Raw genomic sequence first — 22,447 nt, 5'->3', positions numbered from 1 at the left:
GGATGAAGAGAATCTTCATCGATTCTCACTCCATGCAAAATCTTTAAATACTTTTCACTTGTGCTTAAGATTAGGGCATCATAGTGGCATAATACTCCATTATAATAAGTTTACTCTAAGGGTGTCTAATGCTCGGAGAGGGAGCATGGACCTCCATTGTCCCGTCAGGCATTTCAATTGTTAGTAAGATGGTTAAAAGTATACTTAACTACGTAGTTGACGAACAAAATACAATGTTGATTCCTCAACTTTTAGAATATTAATTTGTAAGACCTAAACCTAATGAAGTGTTAAATTGGTTCCTTATTATATGTGCAATAACTTTTCAAATCGGTGCTCCTAGAGTTAACTGATATAGTTAAGCATAAAAGTCTTCGTTGATGTATTCATTTACCTTTGTAATTCTATTCGTCCCTCCCCCAACCCTCTGCTGATGTGGCGACATACCACTTGAGTGTGGAACAATTGGGGAGAGAATGGTGAGAAAATATACTCAAGTGATATTCGCATCATCGGAAGGGTGGGGCAGAGACCAAAATGGAGGGATGAATAAATTTTTTGTTAAGTATTGTATCTGAATAATCCATCTTTAGAAAATACACCTTAATATGTTTCTTCACAAATTTTATCAAAATGAGAAGAAATCCTGAGAAAAGCCTCATAACCCATCATGGGTCTTTAAATGCTAATTCTTCACTGGGAGTTGCATGCATGTTGTTCTTTTTTTGTGTTGAAGGCATGCATGTTGTACTTGTTTAAACTTTTGATATTATTTATTTCGATTGGATAATATGCAACCTTACCAAAGTACTTTGGTATATTTATAAGTTATCTTTTCAGGGCCAGAAGAATCAGAAAAGAAAATTTCGTCACAACATATATATTCCTCATTCTCGTCTTACGAAGAGATAAGACACATTCGAGGAGGCAAGTTATGAATTGCATTGACATTTGTGGTAGTCCATTGTCAAGAGCCACAATAATATATTGTATAATGCCCACTTATCTCATACATAATGGCCAAATTATTTTATTTCTATAAGTGGTATGAGAGAAACAATAAGTTAAGCCCTCATGGTGAATACTAAAACAAATAATATATTATATGCGAAAAAGAAAATAACAAATAATATATCCACATAATACAAATATAATCATAGCTGATGTAGATCACAAATTGGGATCTGTAAGTTGTGTTGACGAGGGTCCACATAATTTTACATTATTTTTGTGACGATCAATATTTTCACATTATGTGGTCCATGAAGTTAAATTAAGATTGGGTCGAATCAATGAATTAATAATATAGTAGGGTTGTTAACATAATGAAGTGATGAAAACATTTTGAAATTATACTGTTTTCTTTTGTTAATTGGAGCACCTTTATCATATCTAAAAATATTTAACAATTGATGTTTCACAATATACCTTCACATGCTTCTTTACATATTCTTTAGAAATAAGAGAAAATTGTAACGAAAAAAGATTCATCATTTGCTACACATTCTCTCGTCCCATTTTGTGAGAAGACGGTTAAGTTTGTGGTCATCCAACTCAAAATCAATTAATAATCTAGACATTAAATTCTTAGTTGGTAGATACATCTTCTCCCACGTTGGACAACTACTATAATAGAATGATAATCTCTAAAAAAGAGGTTTGTGTTTTCAAGGTGAGTGTCAAGTAATTCAAGAAATGCCATAATTTGATTGATGACTTGATATGGCAAGGTGATTATGGGTTGAAATCATCGGTCACACCTAACTTTCCATGTGAACCATAATATTGTAGCATAATGAATCTCCCGGATTGTATTAGTAACTTCTAAGTTTTTCTATGGTATAATGCAACCCGATATAGAGTTAATACTATTAGATATTATATATTATATTAAAATAGAATTATATATTTCTATATAGCAAATGGGCAATAAAGTAAAATGTGTTCAATCCTTTCGGTCTGGTTGCAAGAGGAACAATATAATTAATTACCATGCTCTTACCAATACAATGTCCCATTGGGAAGGCCCTTACAACAATTCCAAAGAAAGAAACAAATTCGACGCCAAATGAAATTCCAACCAACAACAATCTGATGATACATAGAACTAACTGTGTATGTAATAACTTGATTTTTTGAGAGACCAACTGCCAATGGATGGTGTCCTACCCTCTTCCTGAATCTCAATACATTTACAGAGATTACAAGTCTTATAGTCAAATATATTGCTCGGAACTTGTAAGTTTCATTGGTTATTGTGTATAAACACGTAATTGTTTGATGTGTCTAAACACTGAAGTTCTTTTTTGAAAGTAACTTACAAAGTCATTACAATGATATAGATACATGCATCAAACATGTGACAAGCACGATAGTCGCCTTTTAAAAGAAACATGTCTAAAGCCCAACGAATTAAATGGCCTAAGGCCTACCTAACTACATTATTTATACTTTTTTAATAATCCAAGTTCAATAAACCAAAAATTCTACCTCCTCTGGAAATCAAACCTGAGACTTCCAGAATTTTGGAGTTTATGTCGACACTATCCACCATTTGGCCTATCAAGTATTGACTAAACAATGAAACTATAATGCAGAATATATCTTATATATAAACATATCAGGCCTAGTGAAAAGACGTTTTTGTCGGCAAGATACACCCCATTGAAACAAATATGCTTGGGTCGTCAATCATTATCCCAGATGGTTTCACCACATTTAATAATTTTCGTTAATCTACTATATACGATAGACTCAAAGGGTAACTTCTTCACTCAAGTCTAATTTAAGCCATTAAGTCAAAAATAAATTATGGATTTTTGAGTTTAAGGTCCAAAAATAGGGGGGTAATGAGCCATATATCCACTCCTAAATTAATAAATAAAATAAAACCAAAATAAACCGAAAATATAAAATAAGTCCAAAAATTAACTATTTGGTGGGCCCCATGCATCAATCCTTTAATTATCTCTCATTTTTGCCCTTTCATAAATATTTTTTAACCATTGGTAAACCAAAGGTTTATACTGGTTAAGTTAATAACTCTTTCCATATATTTTATGAAAGTATATTTATGTTGGATATTTAATACCAATCTTTATTTCCATAAACTCCATAAATATTTAACCAAATCAGTGGATATTTAACAAAAATGAGTTGCACTCTCAAAAAAACGAGTTTCTATCTATGTAACTCTGTATTCTTTGAATTCGAGAAAGTATATTATTTCTAAATCCGTTGTATTTGATTAAAGTAACCTACCAAATCAATGGATATTTACCTAAAACGAGATGCTCAATCCCAAAAACGAATTTCTCTCTCTGTAACTCTTTGTTCTTTGAACTTCAAGAAAGTATGAAGTTGTGATTTACGTTTTATCTCTACCTCGATCTAATTAGACATCTACAAATTCGTTTGTGAGGTAAGTCCAACTTAAATTGACCGTCAGAATCTATAAATCTCTATTACTACAATCTTCTTAAAAAAATTATTTATTCTAACAAAAAACTTATATGTAACATTTTTAATGTTGAAATCTCTATTAATTCAATATTTTTTTCATAAAAAAGTTTTATAAATGAAATTGTGTTTGCTACATTTTCAGTATTCTACTAGCATTTTCTACATTCTATTAGCATCTGTTATGAATTTGTTACAATAGGTTAAAAAGCAAATACTATTTTGTTAGCATCTTATTGATTCTAATAACATTTTTTACATTCTATTAGCATCTGTTGAATGTATTTATTGCAGTAGGATAAAATACAAATACTATTTTTCTATCATCCTATTGATTCTACTAGCATATTCTACATTCTATCAGTATCAGTTGAATGAATTTGTTACAGTAGGTTAACAAATACTTTTTAGTAATTAAAATGTATAAGGTGAAATTGTTTTTGTTACATTTTCCGTATTCTACTAGCATTTTATCGATTCTAGTGACATCTACTAGCATTTTCTACATTTGTATTCTACTATGTCAATTTCATTGATCTCACATGTAGTTGCGGTAGGTGGTCGATAGATGGTATCCCTTGTCAACATGCCATGTTTTGCATAAAGAATTATGATGGTGATACGACAAGTTTTTTTTTATCATTTTCACCAAACAAGAGTTCGTCAACACTTATCAATGTTATGTCTAAATTATGATGAGCCAATGGAGTACATCGGTGAAACAAGAACACTACCTCCGTTAACAAAGAGAAAACCGGAAAGACCAAGGACAGTAAGAAGAGAGAGCTCAGGAAACATACCCTAAAAAATGAGAGTTTGCGGTCGGTGTAAAAAACCGGCTTATCACAATAGTGCCTCATGCACTGCAGCTATATAATAACTAACTTAAATTTTGATTATGCAGGTTTACTTATTCTGCTAGAAACATAAATATTCTACTTATGTCTTTTATATGTATAGAGAATTTGATCAATGTTACCAGATTATCGTATTTAAACAAGAGGATTTTCCTATTTCCTATTAAATTTTATCAATGGTTACGATATTATCGTAGTTATACTCATATATATTTGGCTAGAGTAAGTTACAAAATGTCGAAAAACTGAAAAATGCTGGTAGTGCTGGTATCTTTATACCCATTGGACCATGCTAGAAAAATTTGTTTGATGTTTCTAGCAATTTAGCAATTTTCAATACAACCAAAGCAGGTTGGTTTTAGCCTTTGTTATATTTTAATCAAAATGTCCATATTTTTGATATATTTTTGTACGAACTATTTGTTTCCTTAGTTATATATGTTATCAATGGATTCAACATTGAATGTTTGAGTTCATCATGCCTTTGTCCTACCACGTATTATAATTGTATAGTTTCAGTAGTGTCCAAGAAATTTAAGTAACATCTTTATCGTATCTATGAACCTGTTGAACGACATCTAAAATATAATATAATTGTGGTATTATAGAACATTGATAAATAATCCCATAACTGCTCAAGATGTTATTCAAACTTAAAACATAAACATGTTTGCTACGTTTTATCACATAGTCCGTTACAAAATTTAGTTAAAGTACTTAAACATTTTTTCTCCATATATCTTTCGATTCATTCAGCAACAACCAAGTTTGTTCACCCCTCTTCCTTTGCGCTAGTTTTGTTCAATCATCTTTTGGCATCTCGTTAGGAAAATATTTATAGTTCGATTCGATATAAAGTTCTTCCATGTGCAAAATCACATACAACCTACAATCAAGCCTGTCAAAGTTCAAACAACAAACCAATTCAACATCTTTGGATTGTAACCATTTATGCGTTTCTATAAGAAACTAAAAAATGCTAGTCAAACAAGTCATTTTTCTTATGAAACCAGTTTTGAACAGTAACCATTTCAAGGTTCTATGATAAACTTCAAAAATGCTAGACAAAAAAATGACATTGTTTTTACAATCCAATTTATTCTCTCATTTTTTTTCCCATATTACACCATGTAATGTTCTATGGTTGTCAAAAAATCAGGTTTGACAGGTAACCATTGATAAAGTTTTATAAGAAACTTAATAATGCTAGACAAAATATTAAGTTTTATTGAAAGTAACTATATTCTGGATCTAACACTATGCTTGAAAGTCTACAATACAAAATCCTAAATTAGATAGAACCCTAAATTGTTGGTCTAAAATAAAAAATTTAAGCAGAAACCATTTATTCAAAGAAATTACACAACAACAGAGACAAGGTAACAATACAAATTTTTTGTTGCATGCAAAAAAGAAACATACTCTTCACTTTGAACTGATTTAGGGTTTTGAAAATAACTTCCATTAAACCACTTCGAAACAACTAAACCCTAGAAATTTCTTATTAACTAATCAATTTCAGAAAAATAAATCATAGTTAAAGTTGAAAAAATCAAAACCTAATTCGTTGTGTGTTGTAGAAATCAATCTAAATCATAAACAAAGTTAAAGGAACAACAAAAATGATGAAAACCAAAATAACTTACTCTTTACTGTTGATGATGATGAACGAAACCAACAATGAATTCTTCCTCTCTCCTACTCGATGCTATTTCTCTCTCTCTCTCTCTCTCTATCTCTGTTAGGTTTATTTTGGGCGTGTTTAAGATAAAAGTTTCCCTCTCTCTCTCTGTCTTTGGTTTGATATTTGAGGAAAAGGCAACTTTTTTTTTAGTTATTTTTTTGAAACAGAAAAGGCTACTTTATTTTGTTATGCTAAACGAAAAAGGCAAATTTTTTCGGGGAAAGAAAGTTTGTTTTTAAAGAAATAAATGTAATGAATCTATATATTATGGTATCTTTTATTTTGGGTTGTTTTTTTTAACTTAGGATAGGTTAGGCAGTAAAAGATAATAAGAGGATAGACATGTAATTTACTTTGAGTGGATTTATTTTCTATTTCAGATTATCTTTGGTCTCTAGACTCCTTGATCATGCGATTTTGGACTTAAATCTCATCCCCCGATAAATTATTAGGTTTATGTAGTAATCATAAAGTTCAACTTTTTTAAAATGTACATAATAAATAATTCGAATGATTGATTAACACTACTATTTTGGTTTAGGTGTCGTTTGGCAAACAAAAATAGAAAAACTTTTGCTTGTAGTAGAAGTACTTTTGGTTTAATAAAGTTGAAAAATATAAAAAGTATGTTATTACTTTTCTATTTTTTATTTTTCTTTCCCTATAAAAATAATTCATTTTAAATTTTACTCGTACAATTTCATGATGACTATTATGTCAAAGGTGGTGGTGGTAATAATGGTGGTGGTTGAGGTGTGGTGGAAGTGAAAATATGGAGGTGGTGGTGTTAATATAGTGATAGTGGTCACGAGGATATGGCGGTGGAAATATGACGATGGTAGTAGTGACGGAGGTATGATGGTGGTGGTGGAAATATGGTGGTGGTAGTGGAGGAGGTATGGTGTGGTTGAGGTGTGGCGGTGGAGGTGAAAGTATGGTAGTGAGTTTGAGGTGTTGTGGTAGTATTGGTGTGGTAGTGGTGGTGGTGGCAGGGCCGTGCCTGAGAGTTGGGAGGCCCAGTGCCAAATTTTAGTTGGGCCCCCCTTGTATAATCAAATCTAATGAAAACTTTTTCACGTGAGGTTCCACGCTTCCTCAACTCATTCACTCACATTTGTGTATGTTTGCAGACTTCGCCTCAAACAACATAACTACACCATGAATGTGTTTCACATGTTTTACTTATATATAAAATTTCAATTCGAAGAGAAATTTTATATGTAGTCTTGAATATGTTGTATTTTTCTTTGTTTACTTTTGAAACTTTGATTGAATAAATTAAAAGAAAGAGAGTCTGTTTATCGTTTTGTAGTATATATGTAGGAGTGTGTAGTTCTTTTGGAGAAGACTTGCATAATATGTATTTTTGGCAATTTAGGTAGAGATTTAGAATTATAAACTCTTAAGTTAAGCTTAAAAAGAATTATTTCTGGCAATTTAGGTAGAGATTTAGAAACATAATATAGGGGAGTGAAGGAGATTGGATCGTTTTTGGAAAGCAGTGAAATTTTTAAGTAATGAACAGATAAAGTAATAACTAACGAACATAGAAAGTGAAAGAGTTACTCTTATTAGTTGCCGCAAACATGCACACAGAGAGAAACATTTCTCTCTTCAATTAATGGGAAGATTAAAAAGAGAAAGAGAAACAGATTGACCCCCAACTCAAGCCCACCCAAATTTGACCCTTCCTATGTTTAAATTGATATGTGGGCCCCAATGCTTGGTGGGCCCAGTGCAGGCGCCCTGCCTGCACTGGGCCTTGCACGGGCCTGGGTGGTGGTGGTGGCGGAGTACAATGGTGGTGTTTGAGGTATTGTGGTATTGGTGGCGGTGGTGGTTTTTGAGGTGTTGTGGACTTGTGGTGTTTATCGTGTGGTGGTGGTGGAAATGTGGTGGTGGATGTGTGGTGGTGGTGGAGTTGTGGTAGTGGAGATGTGGTGGTGGTCGTGATAGTGGAGACATGGTGATGGTGGTGGTGGAGACATGGTGATGGTGGTGAAGGCTTAGTGATGGTGGTGATGTTAGTGGTGGAGGTGTGGTAGTGGTGGTGGAGACATGGTGATGGTTGTGGTGGTGGAAGTTTAGTGATGATGGCGGTGATTGTGGAGGTACAATGGTGGTATTTGAGGTGTTGTAGTGGTTATGGTGTGGTGGCAGTGTGGTGGAGGTGTGGGGTGGTGGTGGTGGAGGTGCACCAATGGTGATAGTTGAGGTATGGTGGTAATGGTGCAAATAACTGTGGTGGAGTGGAGGTAGACATGAAAAAAAAATCAAGTAATATTTGTGTATGGATTAGACATAATTAACTTAACTTTGAAGTCAATAGCAAAAATTAACTTTCGGTATAGGAATATATAGCAATGTTTAGTAAAGACAGTGCGTTAAAAAAGTAAATTTATACATTTGCGTAGAAAAGTAAATTTTATGCATTATACACCACCTGGGCTACCAAATGTCGACTCTCTATCATTGCGTTCTATTTAAATCACTTATATATCCCTCATAGGGGGAAAAGAAGTCATCACATATTTTTATTTTTATTTTTGTTAAGGAGAAGTCATCACATACTATTTAATACTTTGATGCATGAAACACAAAACTATATTTCAAAAAAGAAAAAAGAGAAGGAATTCAACTAAATATCTTTTATGTTCTCCTTCACGTCTATGGAACAACTACAAATATTTACGCTTTTTTCTTTGTTAAAAACTACAACTATATACTCACTATGTTAATATTGTCAACTCGGTGTTGAATTATATGTAAGGGAAGTTGTACAATAAAATTGGAGTATAATTTTTGTAGAATGGTCTAGTTAGTATCTCTAATATATTTGTCTCGCCTTACATTTTTATCTGAATATTATCTCATTCACTTGTCCATGTTCCTGTCCATCGGTGGTTTTGAGTGCTACATGTAGCTGATTCTAGTTTTATACAGAAAATGAACAGATAGTCAATCACGATCACGAAGCCAATTATCTACAACAACAACAACTCTAATTTAAAAATAAAATACAGTATCAAGGACCCTAAAAATTTGGGATTTGTACTGCAATTATAGTTTATTCCAAAAAATGCCTAATCTCATTAGTTAATTAGCCAATGCACGAGTACTTTTACAATTTATATTACTGGATTAATAATGTATTTATACTTTGTAAAAGGGTGCTTCTATAAGTACCGGGAACCGGGTCAAATGACTGTAAGCGGTCGGTCATGTCATGGACTGAGTTCTCTATGTCCAACTGATCATTAATGTGGGTGACGTTCACCTTCATCTGCTTCTTTCAAAACGAAGTCCGACTCGTTTACCTAAATGAAAACCCTAAGTAAAGGTCAACTACCACCGATATTCTCCGATACCATCTATTATTTGATGTTTGCGATGACGTAAACAAACATTTTTTAACCCATTATTTAATATTTGAATACGTAATACATTTTATAACCATTACGTACTGGGACCTAACACAACATAGCGGATCAACTAACTCATTAAGTAGTCTTAGATCCCAGATCAACTGGTCCGTTCGGTCTTCTTAGGTCCCGGATCAGCTGATCTGTTTGGGTCTCTTAAGTCCCGGACCGGTTGATCCGTTTGGGCCTCTTAGGTCCCGAATCAACTGATCATTTAGACCTCTTAGGTCTCGGATATTGGGAAGAAGCTTAGAGAGAGATAAGGTGAGGAGAGGTTCGCTTCTTGGAAAGAAGGTTAGAGAGAGAAAATGAAAATTTGGTCCCACTGATTTCGTGAGAGGGAAATTGATGGACAGTTAGGGTTAAGTCAAGTTGCCCCGGTCCCTATAGAAAAAATAGTTGTTGGACCATGTGCTTATAAAGCCACCGGCTTACAAAAATTTGGCCTCGTGCCTTTACAAGCACCCTTTGTAAAATTGCTAAATATGTTTGACTTTTTAAATGACTCAGTTGAATCAGGTGGAAGTAGTAGTTATAGGTTGACTTTCTACTAATGAGTACTTATTATTTGGGAATTGATATTGAGGAGAATTAGGAAAGGTTCTTTCCATTTTGGCTGAGGTCAAACTATAGTTTAACAACAATAACAAAAGTCAACCAACATAGTAATGGATTTATTAGTGTTTAATTAGTTGAATATATATGTGTAAGGTTATGGAAGTCATTCTACCAAATAATGGATTTCAATCATTAAACACTTGAGATTAACTGCTCCTTTATTTTCAGAGTTATACTTGATCAGTCATGTATTTCAAGTAATATCTGTCCGGTACTTATGCTCAAGACACGTCGAACTCGAACACAAGTCAATATATTCCTCAAACTGTCGAAGTACCATTCTGATCCAAGCAACTCAGTCATGTCCGTTGGTGTGAAATCACGCAAAGACCATTCTATATCAAATTACCTAAAAGAACCGCAAGAGAACACTACTCTAGTCCATACACACATAAGTTCAGTGGAAATAAAGTTAGGTGTGAAGTTCCACCCATTAACATTTGCCAATGAACATCTTCATTTGCCAGCCGATCAGCAACAACATCTCCATCTCGAAGAAAAACACTTATTATTACTTAGTTTCTCTTCCATTTCATTGAATGCCCATGTTGAAGCATATGTCTTCTCGACTCCCTTTGATTAATATATAACCAGTTTCAGAAAAACCGCACACCAAAATGTGTACGAGACGGAAACAATCAATACCTTGAAAGATTTGGAGGTCTTCTTCTACTATACTCTAACTGAATAATGCCCTCAAGTATTCTATTTTTAGAGGTGTATGTGTAGGCGAGAATTCAAAATTTTCACACTAAATATTATTCCCTCAGTCCCAAAATGAATGACCTATTTTGAAGGTGGCCAATACGTGGACAACTGTTTTTTTATATGGACAACTATTTTCGGGTCGGTGCGAGTCAATTATGCTTGACTTAGTTGACTTTGATTTAATAAGGGGACAACTCCATAAAGTCTTAAATACTAACAGTTACTTACTTGTGGACCATTAACAAAATAATAGTTCAAAATTGAAAACCTAAGTTGTCTTCTTCTTCATCATCTTCTTCTTCTTATTCTTATACTGCCTAAAAGTAAACTATAGTTTCTACCATTTCCTTCACCTTGTTTTTTTATCAAACCCTAGATGAATAAAGAAGATAAAACTCATCAATCTCCACTTCCCTTATTTTTTAGTAAACTATAGTTTCTATTACTTCCCTTTGTTTTTTATCAAACCCTAGATAAGTTTTAATCAAACCCTACATTGATGAGGTAAAACTCTAACTTTTTTAATTTTGTATTTTCGTTTGGGTAGTTTGAAAGAATACAAAACGATTTCAAGACAAAAAATCGAAGTGAAGAAGAAATCCCCAGAATTTCGTGGGAAATCTACGAAAATATGCTAGATTTTCGTGGCAAGTTTCCTTCTGTCTTGCCAAATTTTCGTAGGAAATCTACGAAATTGGCAAGTCAGTTTTTTTTTTTTTACAAAAACTCAGAAATTAAGATCTCTCGTGTTTTGTCGATTTTCCACGAAGCGCGAGCAACTCTACTTGTTTGTAAAAAAATCTAGGGTTTTGAAATTTTTGATTTCTAGGTTTTAAAAGTTTAACGGGTTTTAGGGTTTTTAGATCTGATCTTTCTGGTTAGGAATATCCTTCAACAATTCCCTTCCCTTTGTTTGATGTCATAATCTTCTCCAAAAAAATTATCTCTCTAGATTATGGGTTGATGATGAAGATGAAGTAGTAGAAGAAGACCAAACTTACTTCGGGTTTATGAGAAAAGAGAGAGGTGTTAAAATAATACATCTAATTCTAAGAGGACTTGAGTGAAAATAATAGAGAGTTGTCCCCTTAGGAACTGGTGTCCATATAAAAAAAATTAAATATTTTGGTTGTCCACATAAGATATGATGTAGAAACGCAGCGGAATTAAAGATATAAAATAACTAACTAAGAACAATGAAATTAAAGATCAAATAACTCTAAATAATAAACTTTCCTAGATGCACAACCAAAATATTTAATTTTTGTTGCTTGATTACAGACGTGATCATGGCAGGAGCCATTCCCTTTAAGCTTTCGGCATAGAATGCTTGGTTAGCTAATTTTTGTTGCTTGATTACAGAGTCATTCTTATCACCTCTTACTTCGGGACTTTCGTTAACATGAGTCCTCTTATGACCACCCAAACCTTGTCCGGACGAGAAAACTTTAAAACAAATTGGGCATTCGTGCTTAATCTTCTTCGAAATGCAGCTAAGTTTCCGTTCTTTCTGAATCGGACTAGGGTTACTACTAAACAGGATAGACTTACTTTCACTAGTAAGATCAGGAGAAACTTCAGTTTCAACACTAACTTCAGTACTACTCTCATTTTTCGAAGAAAAACAAGTTTTGAACTTCTTGTGGCTAGCTTTATGACCCCCAAGAGCTTGATAAGAATGAAAGATTTTCTTACAAGTAGTACACTCGAATTTCGGTTTCTTCGAAGAATCTTTACCAGAATCAAACCCATAAGCATTGCTTGGATTATACTCCATAGAAACTTCAGCTTTTTTCATCAAACCCTTCAGCAATTGAGTTTCAGGTAGCTCTATTTTGTCTCCATTATCAGAATCAAACCCATCTTCTAAAACCAACCCATGAACAGAAACTTCTGATTCAACCTTTTTTAACTCAAAATTTGAACTACCCAAATCAGATCTTTTCTTCTTCTTCATCAATCCAACATTTTCCATACCCAAAACAACAGATTTCAGTTTCTTAGCTCTTGGTTTCTTAATACTCTTTTCACCATTAAAGTCTTTTAGTTCATCAGTGTTCTTAGCTAAACCAGTAACTTCAACAACTATAGAATTATTATCAGAAACTGAATCTAATCCACCCCAATGCCCAATATCTCTAGATAACATCATTAAACTAATAGCTACTTCTTCTTGTTCTTGCTCAATTTCAGAATTACTATTATGATCATGATGAATAGATGGATTAACTAATGAGAAAGATGAAGAATTAGTAGTAGTAGTAGTAGTAGTAGTTGAAGTAGTAGATTTATACCTTGATCTTCTTGTTCTTTTTCTTCTCTTTGGTGCTTCAACTTCATTATCAGACTGATTATCCATTACCAATTTCTGATTCTCATGACCAGTCCATGAATCTTCTTCTTCTTCATCTTCAACAAAGCTATCAATTGAAACTCTTTCTCTACTATCACTAGAATCAGATAATCTCCAAGTTTTCTTTGGATTTTCTCTTAACCCATAACCAGTTTGATCACCAGAAGCTTCAAAATCTACCATTAAAGTGTTATAATATTCCTGTTGTTCCTGTTGTTGCGGTTGGTGTTGCTGTTGCTGTTGCTGTTGCTGTTGTTGTTGCTGTTGCTGTTGCTGTTGCTGTTGCTGTTGCTGTTGCTGTTGCTGTTGCTGTTGCTGTTGCTGTTGCTGTTGCTGTTGCTGTTGCTGTTGCTGTTGCTGTTTCGGTGATGGTGCTGTCACGATATCGATGATGGTGCTGTCACGGTTTGACTGGAATTGTTGTATTTTCTCAAACAACTTAAAATCATCCTCTTCTGTAAAGGTCTTGAGAAAAACAACCAAGTCATTGATTGACCTTTGTCCCCGAGTTTTCAACGACGCGAATTGAGGCGGAAGTATTTTATGATTCGAAACAACTAATTCTTCTCCTGGAATCATATATGGATCAAACGAATTATTCGGGCTTGTGTTAGTCAATTGACTTTCTTCTTCTTGATACGTCTTATGAAACTTTTCTTCCTCCGTCAATGAAAAACTAGTATTTATTTTATCAAGAACACCTCCTTCAATAGTAATGGTCACGGTAGGCGAAGAAATTTCAGAAAATTTGCTCGATTCGATTCGAGATTCTTCGTAAGATAAGTATTCATCTAAAGGAAGGAAGGCATGCCGAAAAATATTTTTCAGTTGATTCCAATCATCAATGAAGGGGTTTCCTTGATCAACGAGTCTCCATTGCATCTCGTTGAATTTGTCGTAGACTCTTTCAGATAAGTGTTGTTCTACGACAAAAACCTTATCTTCATCACTAACATCATGATTTACGAAAAAATCTTCTATCTGTTGAATCCAAAAATCTATATGATATTGACAATCAAACATAGGGATTTTGGAAACGACATTAATTTTATTTTGATCTCTTCGGTCAACATAGATTTGACGTGCATCATGAATTGGATCCCAACATAAACGTGGAAAAATTTTCCAACATTCAAGAAGAATAGTAATGTTAACCATTGTAAACGATTATAAAAAAATTTGGCTCTAGATACCACTTGATGTAGAAACGCAGCGGAATTAAAGATATAAAATAACTAACTAAGAACAATGAAATTAAAGATCAAATAACTCTAAATAATAAACTTTATTAAAACTTCAATGGGGTTTTTCTCTCAAATCTGAGAATAATAGACAAACTAGATATCCTTTTATAGGATTCTGGACTTTCCTAGATAGACTTGAATTAGACTTCCTAAATAATTAAATACTGCAACTGCCTAAATAACTTGGACTCAAATCTGAACCTTTCCAATTATTGGAAACATTAAAATAGCATAATTCCTAAACCTAAATTAATTAATAATCATACTAAAATAAGGACTTCCTAAATCTACTCTCTCTGGCCGGTTGGTCCATGACCGGGTCCGGTCATGGAAATAGTCTCCACGCCGGGTGCCCCTGCATCAAGATATTTGTCCATATAAGAAAAACGGTTGTCCACGTATTGGCCACCATTTTGAAAATCTAACTTATTAAGAGAACATCATTAATTGGTGTTTGACTTTCAAAAATAACATGGTTTTTTCAATTGTATCCTCATTAACTATTTTAATTTACAATGAAAAAGTTGAACTTACCTTTAAATAAAGTTGTCATTAAATTTATAAAAATGGGTACTATTGGAAACAACGAAAAGTTCATTTCTTTATTTTTAGAAATAGAACACTAAAATGGGACAACCAAAAATAGAAATTAGGTCATTCATTTTGGGACAACTACAAAAGAAATAAAATCGTAATACGATTAGCAAAATTTATTTAATAAAAAAGTTTAATAAGAAAATTAAAATGTATAATACAATAAAAAAGACAAATGAACAGAAGTAAGAGCTTACTAGAATATTGTTATCTGTACAAATAAATACGGCCAATCATGTTTGACAGACGGATCAAATATTACGACCATATGTATAGCTTTCTTCTTTCTTTTATTTCCTTATTTATTTATGGAGTTATAAGACACATGTTATAACAATATAGAACAAAATTGAATATAAATGAAAAGAAATACTGGTCCACAAAAATCCAGTAAACTGATATATGTACAATAAATCAATCTAATCCTGTGTTAAAAAAAAACAATGAATACATGTGATAACAAATTTCATTATAACTTTTTTTTTCACCCTACACTTTAAGCCAATAAAAATATGTTTATATTTGTATTCATCTCTATTCCAATTGCATATATATATATATATATATATATATATATATATATATATATCCCTATTCAATAAACTTACAGGTAGACAATTTTTCAGCAATCTTTGTATTCGATTTTTTATTTTTGTAACAAATCTAGTCTCTAACCAATTTTTCACTTTTTTCCTTCATAATCCATCCGAAACTTTTCTAGAACTTCGTGTTGTTTATATGATCTAGAATTTGCATGTTGTAGATGTAGATCTACATCGTACTATACATAGGTTTCGATGAGAATTCAAGCATTGGTTACAAATTTAGTTCAAATTTTTAAGAACTTATGGTTTTGTGGAACTTATGTCCAGGATGTTATTTCTAGTCCTACAAAATTAAGATGTACTCCACCTTATTAATAATCAATATAAAGTACAACTTTTGTCGAAAGGAGCACCCTATGGCGGATATTTTGCACGGACTGTGCCTTCTTGAGAGTCCTAGAGGGGGTGACGTTTTGACTGTTGACTTGGACTTTGACTATCTAATTGAGTGCTTGTTTATTTTACACCCATCCCTATAATAGGTTAATGAATCTAAGGGGGGTAGTGGAGCGGGACTTTCACAGACTTTCATAGACAAAATGTCCCGTAGACATTTCAAGACATTTCGGATGAGTTATTATAGACAACATGTGTTCATAGACATTTTCAAGACATTGAGAGTTTGTAGACAAAATGTCTTTATAGACATTTCAAGACATTTGATCCATAGACAAAATGTCCTGGGGACATTTTAAGATCTTGAGTCCATTGACAAAATGTGTAATGCATATTATATTTGTGCTAATCAAAAATATATTTTTCGACTTTTGTAGACATCTGTGAATATTTGTGGACATTGATGGACATTTGGTAGACATTTATTATTTTAATATTATTATTATTATTTAATCACATGAAATAATATATTAATACTAACATTTCAAAAATATATTTTTCGACTTTCGTAAACATCTGTGAATATTTGTGGACATTGATGGACATTTGGTAGATATTTATTATTTTAATATTATTATTATTTTTTAATTACATGAAATAATATATTTATACTAACATTTCAAAAATATATTTTTCGACTTTCGTAGACATCTGTAAATATTGTGGACATTGATGGACATTTGGTAGACATTTACTATTTTAATATTATTATTATTATTTAATCACATGAAATAATATGTTTATACTAACATTTCAAAAATATATTTTTCGACTTTCGTAGACATCTGTGAATATTTGTGGACATTGATGGACATTTGGTAGACATTTATTATTTTAATATTATTATTATTGTTTAATCACATGAAATAATATATTTATATTAACATTTCAAAAATATATTTTTCGACTTTCGTAAACATCTGTGAATATTTGTGGACATTGATGGACATTTGGTAGACATTTATTATTTTAATATTATTATTGTTTTTTGATCACATGATGGACTTCAAATGTCTCTTGTTTTTTGAAAGACATTTTGGCTTCCAAATTTGTCCCAAATCCTTCACAAATTCATCAAACTATGAAGTCCACCAAAGTCTGAGACATATTTTGTCTACAATCGAATGCCTCGGACTTTCATAGACTCTCAAATGTCTGGATTTGAATGCCTCAGATTTTCGTAGACTCTCAAATGTCTGGATTTGAATGCCTCAGACTTTCGTGGACTCTCAAATGTCTGGATTTGAATGCCTCAGACTTTCGCGGACTCTCAAGAGTCCGCGAAAGTCTTGCTCCACTACCCCCCCTAAAATACACTATTAAACAATGTTTAGTATCTGATATAGGGTGATATAATAGACTATCATCTCTCAAAGTAGATCTAACGATTCTCAAAACCACACGGCCCCTGTCTAAAAATGATTATCTTGGTGGAAAGTTTAGAACATTGTCATCAAAAAAAAACTTATGTGTTTGAAACTTTTTTTCCTTTTTCAAGCAAGTATAGAAACGAGAACATGTATGTTTTATAGAATGGCCCATTAATATTAGAAGTAATAATTTCACATCTTTATGGGGGTTATGCCGACACTAATACTAGTTCCAAGTTAATATAAAATCTTCATTTGAATTTCTTTTTAAAAGGGATTGTTCATCTAGACACATAATTTATTTAAATAATATTACAACTAAAAAAAGCGAAAGTGAAGAAGACGGTCAATGGCTAAGAAGATGCAACCTGCCATTAGCAAACTATGACCCGTTTTGTCTATGGAAATCAAGCCCACCCAATTCACTATTAACACCAACCTTCAAGTAGCCAAGTAGGCCACAAGATTACAAAAAAGTCATAAAATATAAGTCAATAAGTGAGACCCAATATAACTATTTTGGCATTCAATATTTTTGGCACATTTATAACAAGTCTTCTAAACCAACCCAACATTCTTCAACCAAAAAAAAAGCAAAATTATACAAAAACAACTTTTCCTTTTTGTTTCCATTTACACCCAAAAAGTCAATCAACTTCTCTCCTATGTCTTTTGTAACAAAAAAGCAAATTTCTCTTAAGAAAAAAAGGTTAAGAAAGACTACTTACTTTGTCTTTACAAATCGAACAAAAATGTAGTTAATTTTACGTGTTAAACGAGTAACTCAACAAGCTTATTTTCTAATAAAGAAGTCGAAAATAAGTCCTTATTTTGATCCTCAATATTTAAGTTCTTATTCTGTTTATCTTCTTTGGTGTCATTACCATTTTCATCAACAAGAACACTAGTACTACTACTACTCTCTGTCAGTTCTTTAGCTCTCATTGCTTGTAATTCCCAATCTGTTCTTCCCAAAGTAAACAACATTAAAACTACACAAGAAAATTGTGCAGATAACATTCCAATCCATAGACCTTCAAAATCAAACCCTAGAAAGAATGCTAATCCAACTGAAACTGGCATTCCAACAAGATAAAATGATCCTAAGTTGATATTCGCACCGATTTTCGGTCTTGCCGTTCCTCTTAAAACCCCACAACCAGTTGTTTGTGGGCAATTCCCAAGCTCACATAGTCCAATTATAGGTAGAACTAAAGATGTTAATTTGATTATCTCTAAATCTTGTGTAAACATACTAGCCCATATATTTCTCACCATTACTGCAAAAATAAGTGCCGAAAACCCGAAGAAAAAGCTCATACCAAGTCCTGTTATTGCTGCAATTCGAGCTTTTCTTGGTTGATTTGCACCTAACTCATTTCCAACTCTAGTCGAAACCGCAAAACTTAGTGAAGATGGAAAAATGTAGATTAAAGCAGTTGTTTGAATCAAAATCCCCATTGAAGCAACAGTAGCTTTTGGATTAATCAATAACCCACATAGTAAAATCATGATTTCATACCACCACCATTCTAAACAAACTGAAATACAACTTGGGATTGCTAAATTTAGAAGTGGTTTCCAATCTTTTAAACAATCTAAAGATAACCCACACCAAGTTTTCTTATAAACACCAGAGATATAAATATAAATGATCAAAAATCCAACAAGATTGAAATTAGTCCAAACCCCACTTAAAGCAACACCTTTAATTCCCAAATTTAAGTAAAAAACAAGAAAGTAGTTAATGGGTATGTGAAGAATAATTGCTAGAGTTGCAGAGTAAGTTAATGGAAGAGTTATCGATTGAGTTCGAAGATAAATTCTTAGTGGATGAAGTAAAGATTGTAGTAAGAGATCAGGGAGAGAAAAAAGAATGTACTTTTGAGCTTCATTTAAGATATCTTCATCTTGACCGAAAAAAGTTAAAGTTTTTTTCATGTTAAGCCAAAGAAACCCAATTGGGATTGAAATTGAGAGAAGCATTAGAATTGTTTTTTGAAGAGAAAGACCAATAAGATTGTGTTTTTTAGCACCAAAAGCTTGACCACAAATGGGTTCCATTCCGATGGCTAAACCCGAAAGAATCGAGTAGCCTGTGATGTTAGCAAAGCCAATGGCAAGAGCACCACCAGCTAAAGAGAGTTCACCAAGGTACCCAAGGAAGAGCATTGAAACCATTGATCTAGAATAGAGTAAAAGACCAGTTAGAATCATTGGAAATGCAATATTTGCTATTGATTTTGATTCAAGAACAGCTAAAGAGAGATGGGTTTTATCAGATTTTGGTTGAATTTTTGGGAGTAATTGAGTGAAAATGTTGGGTTCTTGATCTTTAATGGAGATGAGATATGGTTGGTCAGGATTGGATTCAGAAGAGGAGACAGGGATTGGGTTACCCATGATTAAGTTTGTTTGAGATACAGAGACACACAAACAGGGGGGAATAGAGATAGAGAGAGAAATGGGGTTTGGGTGGTTGTGTTTTGAGAAAGTTAGAGAGAGAAAGAGAGAGTGGGTGTACAGTGTAATAGTGTTTGTGATCGAAAGAGAAGGGTAGGACTAAATGGGTTTTGTACTAGTTGTATATATAGGGATTTTTGGATGGCTTTTGAAGTTGACAAAATGTGACATAAGAATTTTATGGAGCTCGAAATTTGAAATAAGCTCTTAAGCATATTGTATGGTTGAAGAGTCTTTTGGGATAAAACAATTTTGGCCTGCTTAGGAGACCGAGGATGGAGAGAAACAAAGGGCAGAGAGAAAAAAGGGAGAAGAAAGAGATAACACTTACAACTATAAGTACCAGACAAGGATAATTAAGGATGCATCCAACAATTGTTTGGCCAGTTAATTATACACCTACTCTAAAACATTTGGTGGTAACAAGTTGTGAGATCAATTATTTATAGACTTGTCTTAAATTAGTGGTGTTTATCAGTACGGTCAAACCCGGTACCGACCCATTTAAGGAGACCTAATCCGTACTGGTGACGGGCCAGGCACGCCCGGATTGGGCTTCCGTCTGAGCTTGGCGATCTAGTCTGGACCGTTTCATGTTCTTTTAATTCCCTTTAAGGATTAACTAATACCATAATTTATATGATATATCCCATTCCTTTGGCATAAAATTCTAAGGGAATAAAATTCTAAGGGAATAAAGAATGTAATTTATTTTTGGTAAGTTTGTATGTTTAACCTATAAATATTTTGGGTAAGCTTTTTTAATTTGGTTTTGGGCAAGTTTTCGAAAAAAAAATTGTGCTAAGTTTGTAATTTAATTATATCCAATATAGGTAAGTTTATAATATTTCATAAGGATTTGGTTAAGTTTCTAATTTATTTTTAGACAAGTTTGTTATTTATATGCTAGAAATGTTTTTGGCCAATTTTTAAGTTATTTTAAGTAAGTTTAATATATATTACATAAATTTCTTAGTTAAGTTTTTAATTTATTTTTGGGTAAGTTTGTAATTACATCCCACAAATTATTTAGGTAAGATTGTAATTTACTTTTTGATAAATTTGTAGTGGTCAAATGTTAATATAGGCGATATAACATCTTCGTGTAGTGAATATGGGGTTATTAGGGCATAAATAATGTAGATTGAATTTACGCCATAGTTAGTTGGACTTTAGCTCATAGTTTAGTTGGCTTTTAAGTCCGTTCTTGTTTAATCTGACAGTACCGTGCTTATCACATCTTTGAGGTATCAACGTCATTGTAATGACTATCATACATCGAAGTTAAATTTCAAAAAAAAAAACATCTTCCTATATGTCCATAAGTCAAGGAAACTAATTTCTCTTTTTAACGACTAATTTTAAATGTTTCAACAAAAAGAAAAAAAAAAGACTAATTTTAAATGTTTAGGTTAACTTTTGACATTTACTTATTCTTTTTCAATTGGACTTTGAGAATATATAAGTTAATGGATATTAGTCCTAGTAAGAAGAAGGTCAAATAAGAGCCAAACTTTACCATAGTTTTGATTTTTCTATGATGATGATTGAATCATAATTTACTACATATGTAAATCTTAATTACAAGGAATTTCACTTTAATTCTAAGTGAAAGGAATTTTATTTTCGTTTTCCACCAAATTTTTTTAAAATGATCTATTCGATAGAATGTTCGAATCCTGACAATAAACTAATGGCGGCCATGATACAATTTATCTATTCTATTTTTGAAAAGGCCGCGACTTTGGGGAATAAAGAAAATTCTCCGGAGAATAAATTCTCGAGGGAATCCAGATTTTTTTGAAAATTCTCCGGGGAATAAATTTTTATGGGGAATGCAAAATACATTTTTTTGAAAGTTCTCCTCCATCTCATCACCTCTCTCTCCCACTTCATCATCTTCTCCTGCGAAAGTCGCTGGCCGGCCAATTTTCCGGCCGGCGACCTTCAAACATAAAAAAAAAAAAAAAAAAAAATTATCTCTCTCCTCTCTGTCTCTCTAATTTTTTTTTTTTGCTTTTCTCTCTCTCTCTAGAACAGATCTAGAGAGAGAGAAGATCTGTTCTCACGAATGAGTTTATGTTTAGAATTGGAACTCTCTAGTTACATAACTGAAACCCTAGAAATCGATTGACAAGTATTTCTCAGCTGCAAACTTTTGCAGTTTCACTTCAAATGGAAGCCGTTTCCGCGTCTCTTTACTCACCATTTTCTCTCTCTAACCGTCCTTGCCCAATTCGAGCTTCAATTAGCTCCAGAGTATTTTATCCTTGCCAGAGGAATTTAAATAAAACTCCTTCTTTGGTTTCTAAAATCAGAGGTAAATTCTCTCACCAAAAGTTTATTTCTTTAGTTTAGTATTTAGGTTTTGTTTAGATGGTGAAACTTAGATGCATATAAATGTTTAGTATATCCGTTTTTAGTGACAGTAGGAGGTGAAGTCTGAAGTTGAATTTCTATTGGTATGGAAAGATGGAGTTTTTAAGTAAATTAGATCAATTTGAAGGGAGCAGATGATTAGAATCATTGGTTACTTATACATGTTTGAAATTGGATGTCAATAACAGACTAGGAAACCTAAAGTGAAGGATAAGGAAATGGGTCTCCTTTCATGAAGTCATTTATCATCTAAAGTTTGAACTTATTTACCTAATCCAGAAAAGAGTTGCGACAG

General features: G+C 32.7%; 2 protein-coding genes across 2 annotated transcripts; both read right to left on the bottom strand.

Annotated features, from left to right (window-relative positions):
- Positions 1 to 11,967: 11,967 nt before the first annotated feature.
- Positions 11,968 to 13,284, bottom strand: LOC147552650 (uncharacterized). The gene has a single exon (XM_086668649.1). The coding sequence runs from the start codon at positions 13,282 to 13,284 to the stop codon at positions 11,968 to 11,970; it is 1,317 nt and encodes a 438-aa protein (XP_086524775.1).
- Positions 13,285 to 17,810: 4,526 nt separating this feature from the next.
- LOC147552649 (protein DETOXIFICATION 49-like) lies at positions 17,811 to 19,840 on the bottom strand. The gene has a single exon (XM_086672245.1). The coding sequence runs from the start codon at positions 19,711 to 19,713 to the stop codon at positions 18,082 to 18,084; it is 1,632 nt and encodes a 543-aa protein (XP_086528371.1). The 5' UTR covers positions 19,714 to 19,840; the 3' UTR covers positions 17,811 to 18,081.
- Between the last annotated feature and the right edge of the window lie 2,607 nt (positions 19,841 to 22,447).

This window comes from Eschscholzia californica, unplaced genomic scaffold (assembly GCF_041429995.1).
Source record: "Eschscholzia californica isolate CP2 unplaced genomic scaffold, dmEscCali1.0.p SCAF_3, whole genome shotgun sequence".
Classification (NCBI taxonomy): domain Eukaryota; kingdom Viridiplantae; phylum Streptophyta; class Magnoliopsida; order Ranunculales; family Papaveraceae; genus Eschscholzia; species Eschscholzia californica.
This window is presented reverse-complemented; position numbering and strand designations above follow the sequence as displayed.

Coding starts and splice junctions, on each gene's coding strand:
- LOC147552650 (XM_086668649.1), bottom strand. CDS start 13,284: ATGGTAGATTTTGAAGCTTCTGGTGATCAAACTGGTTATGGGTTAAGA.
- LOC147552649 (XM_086672245.1), bottom strand. CDS start 19,713: ATGGGTAACCCAATCCCTGTCTCCTCTTCTGAATCCAATCCTGACCAA.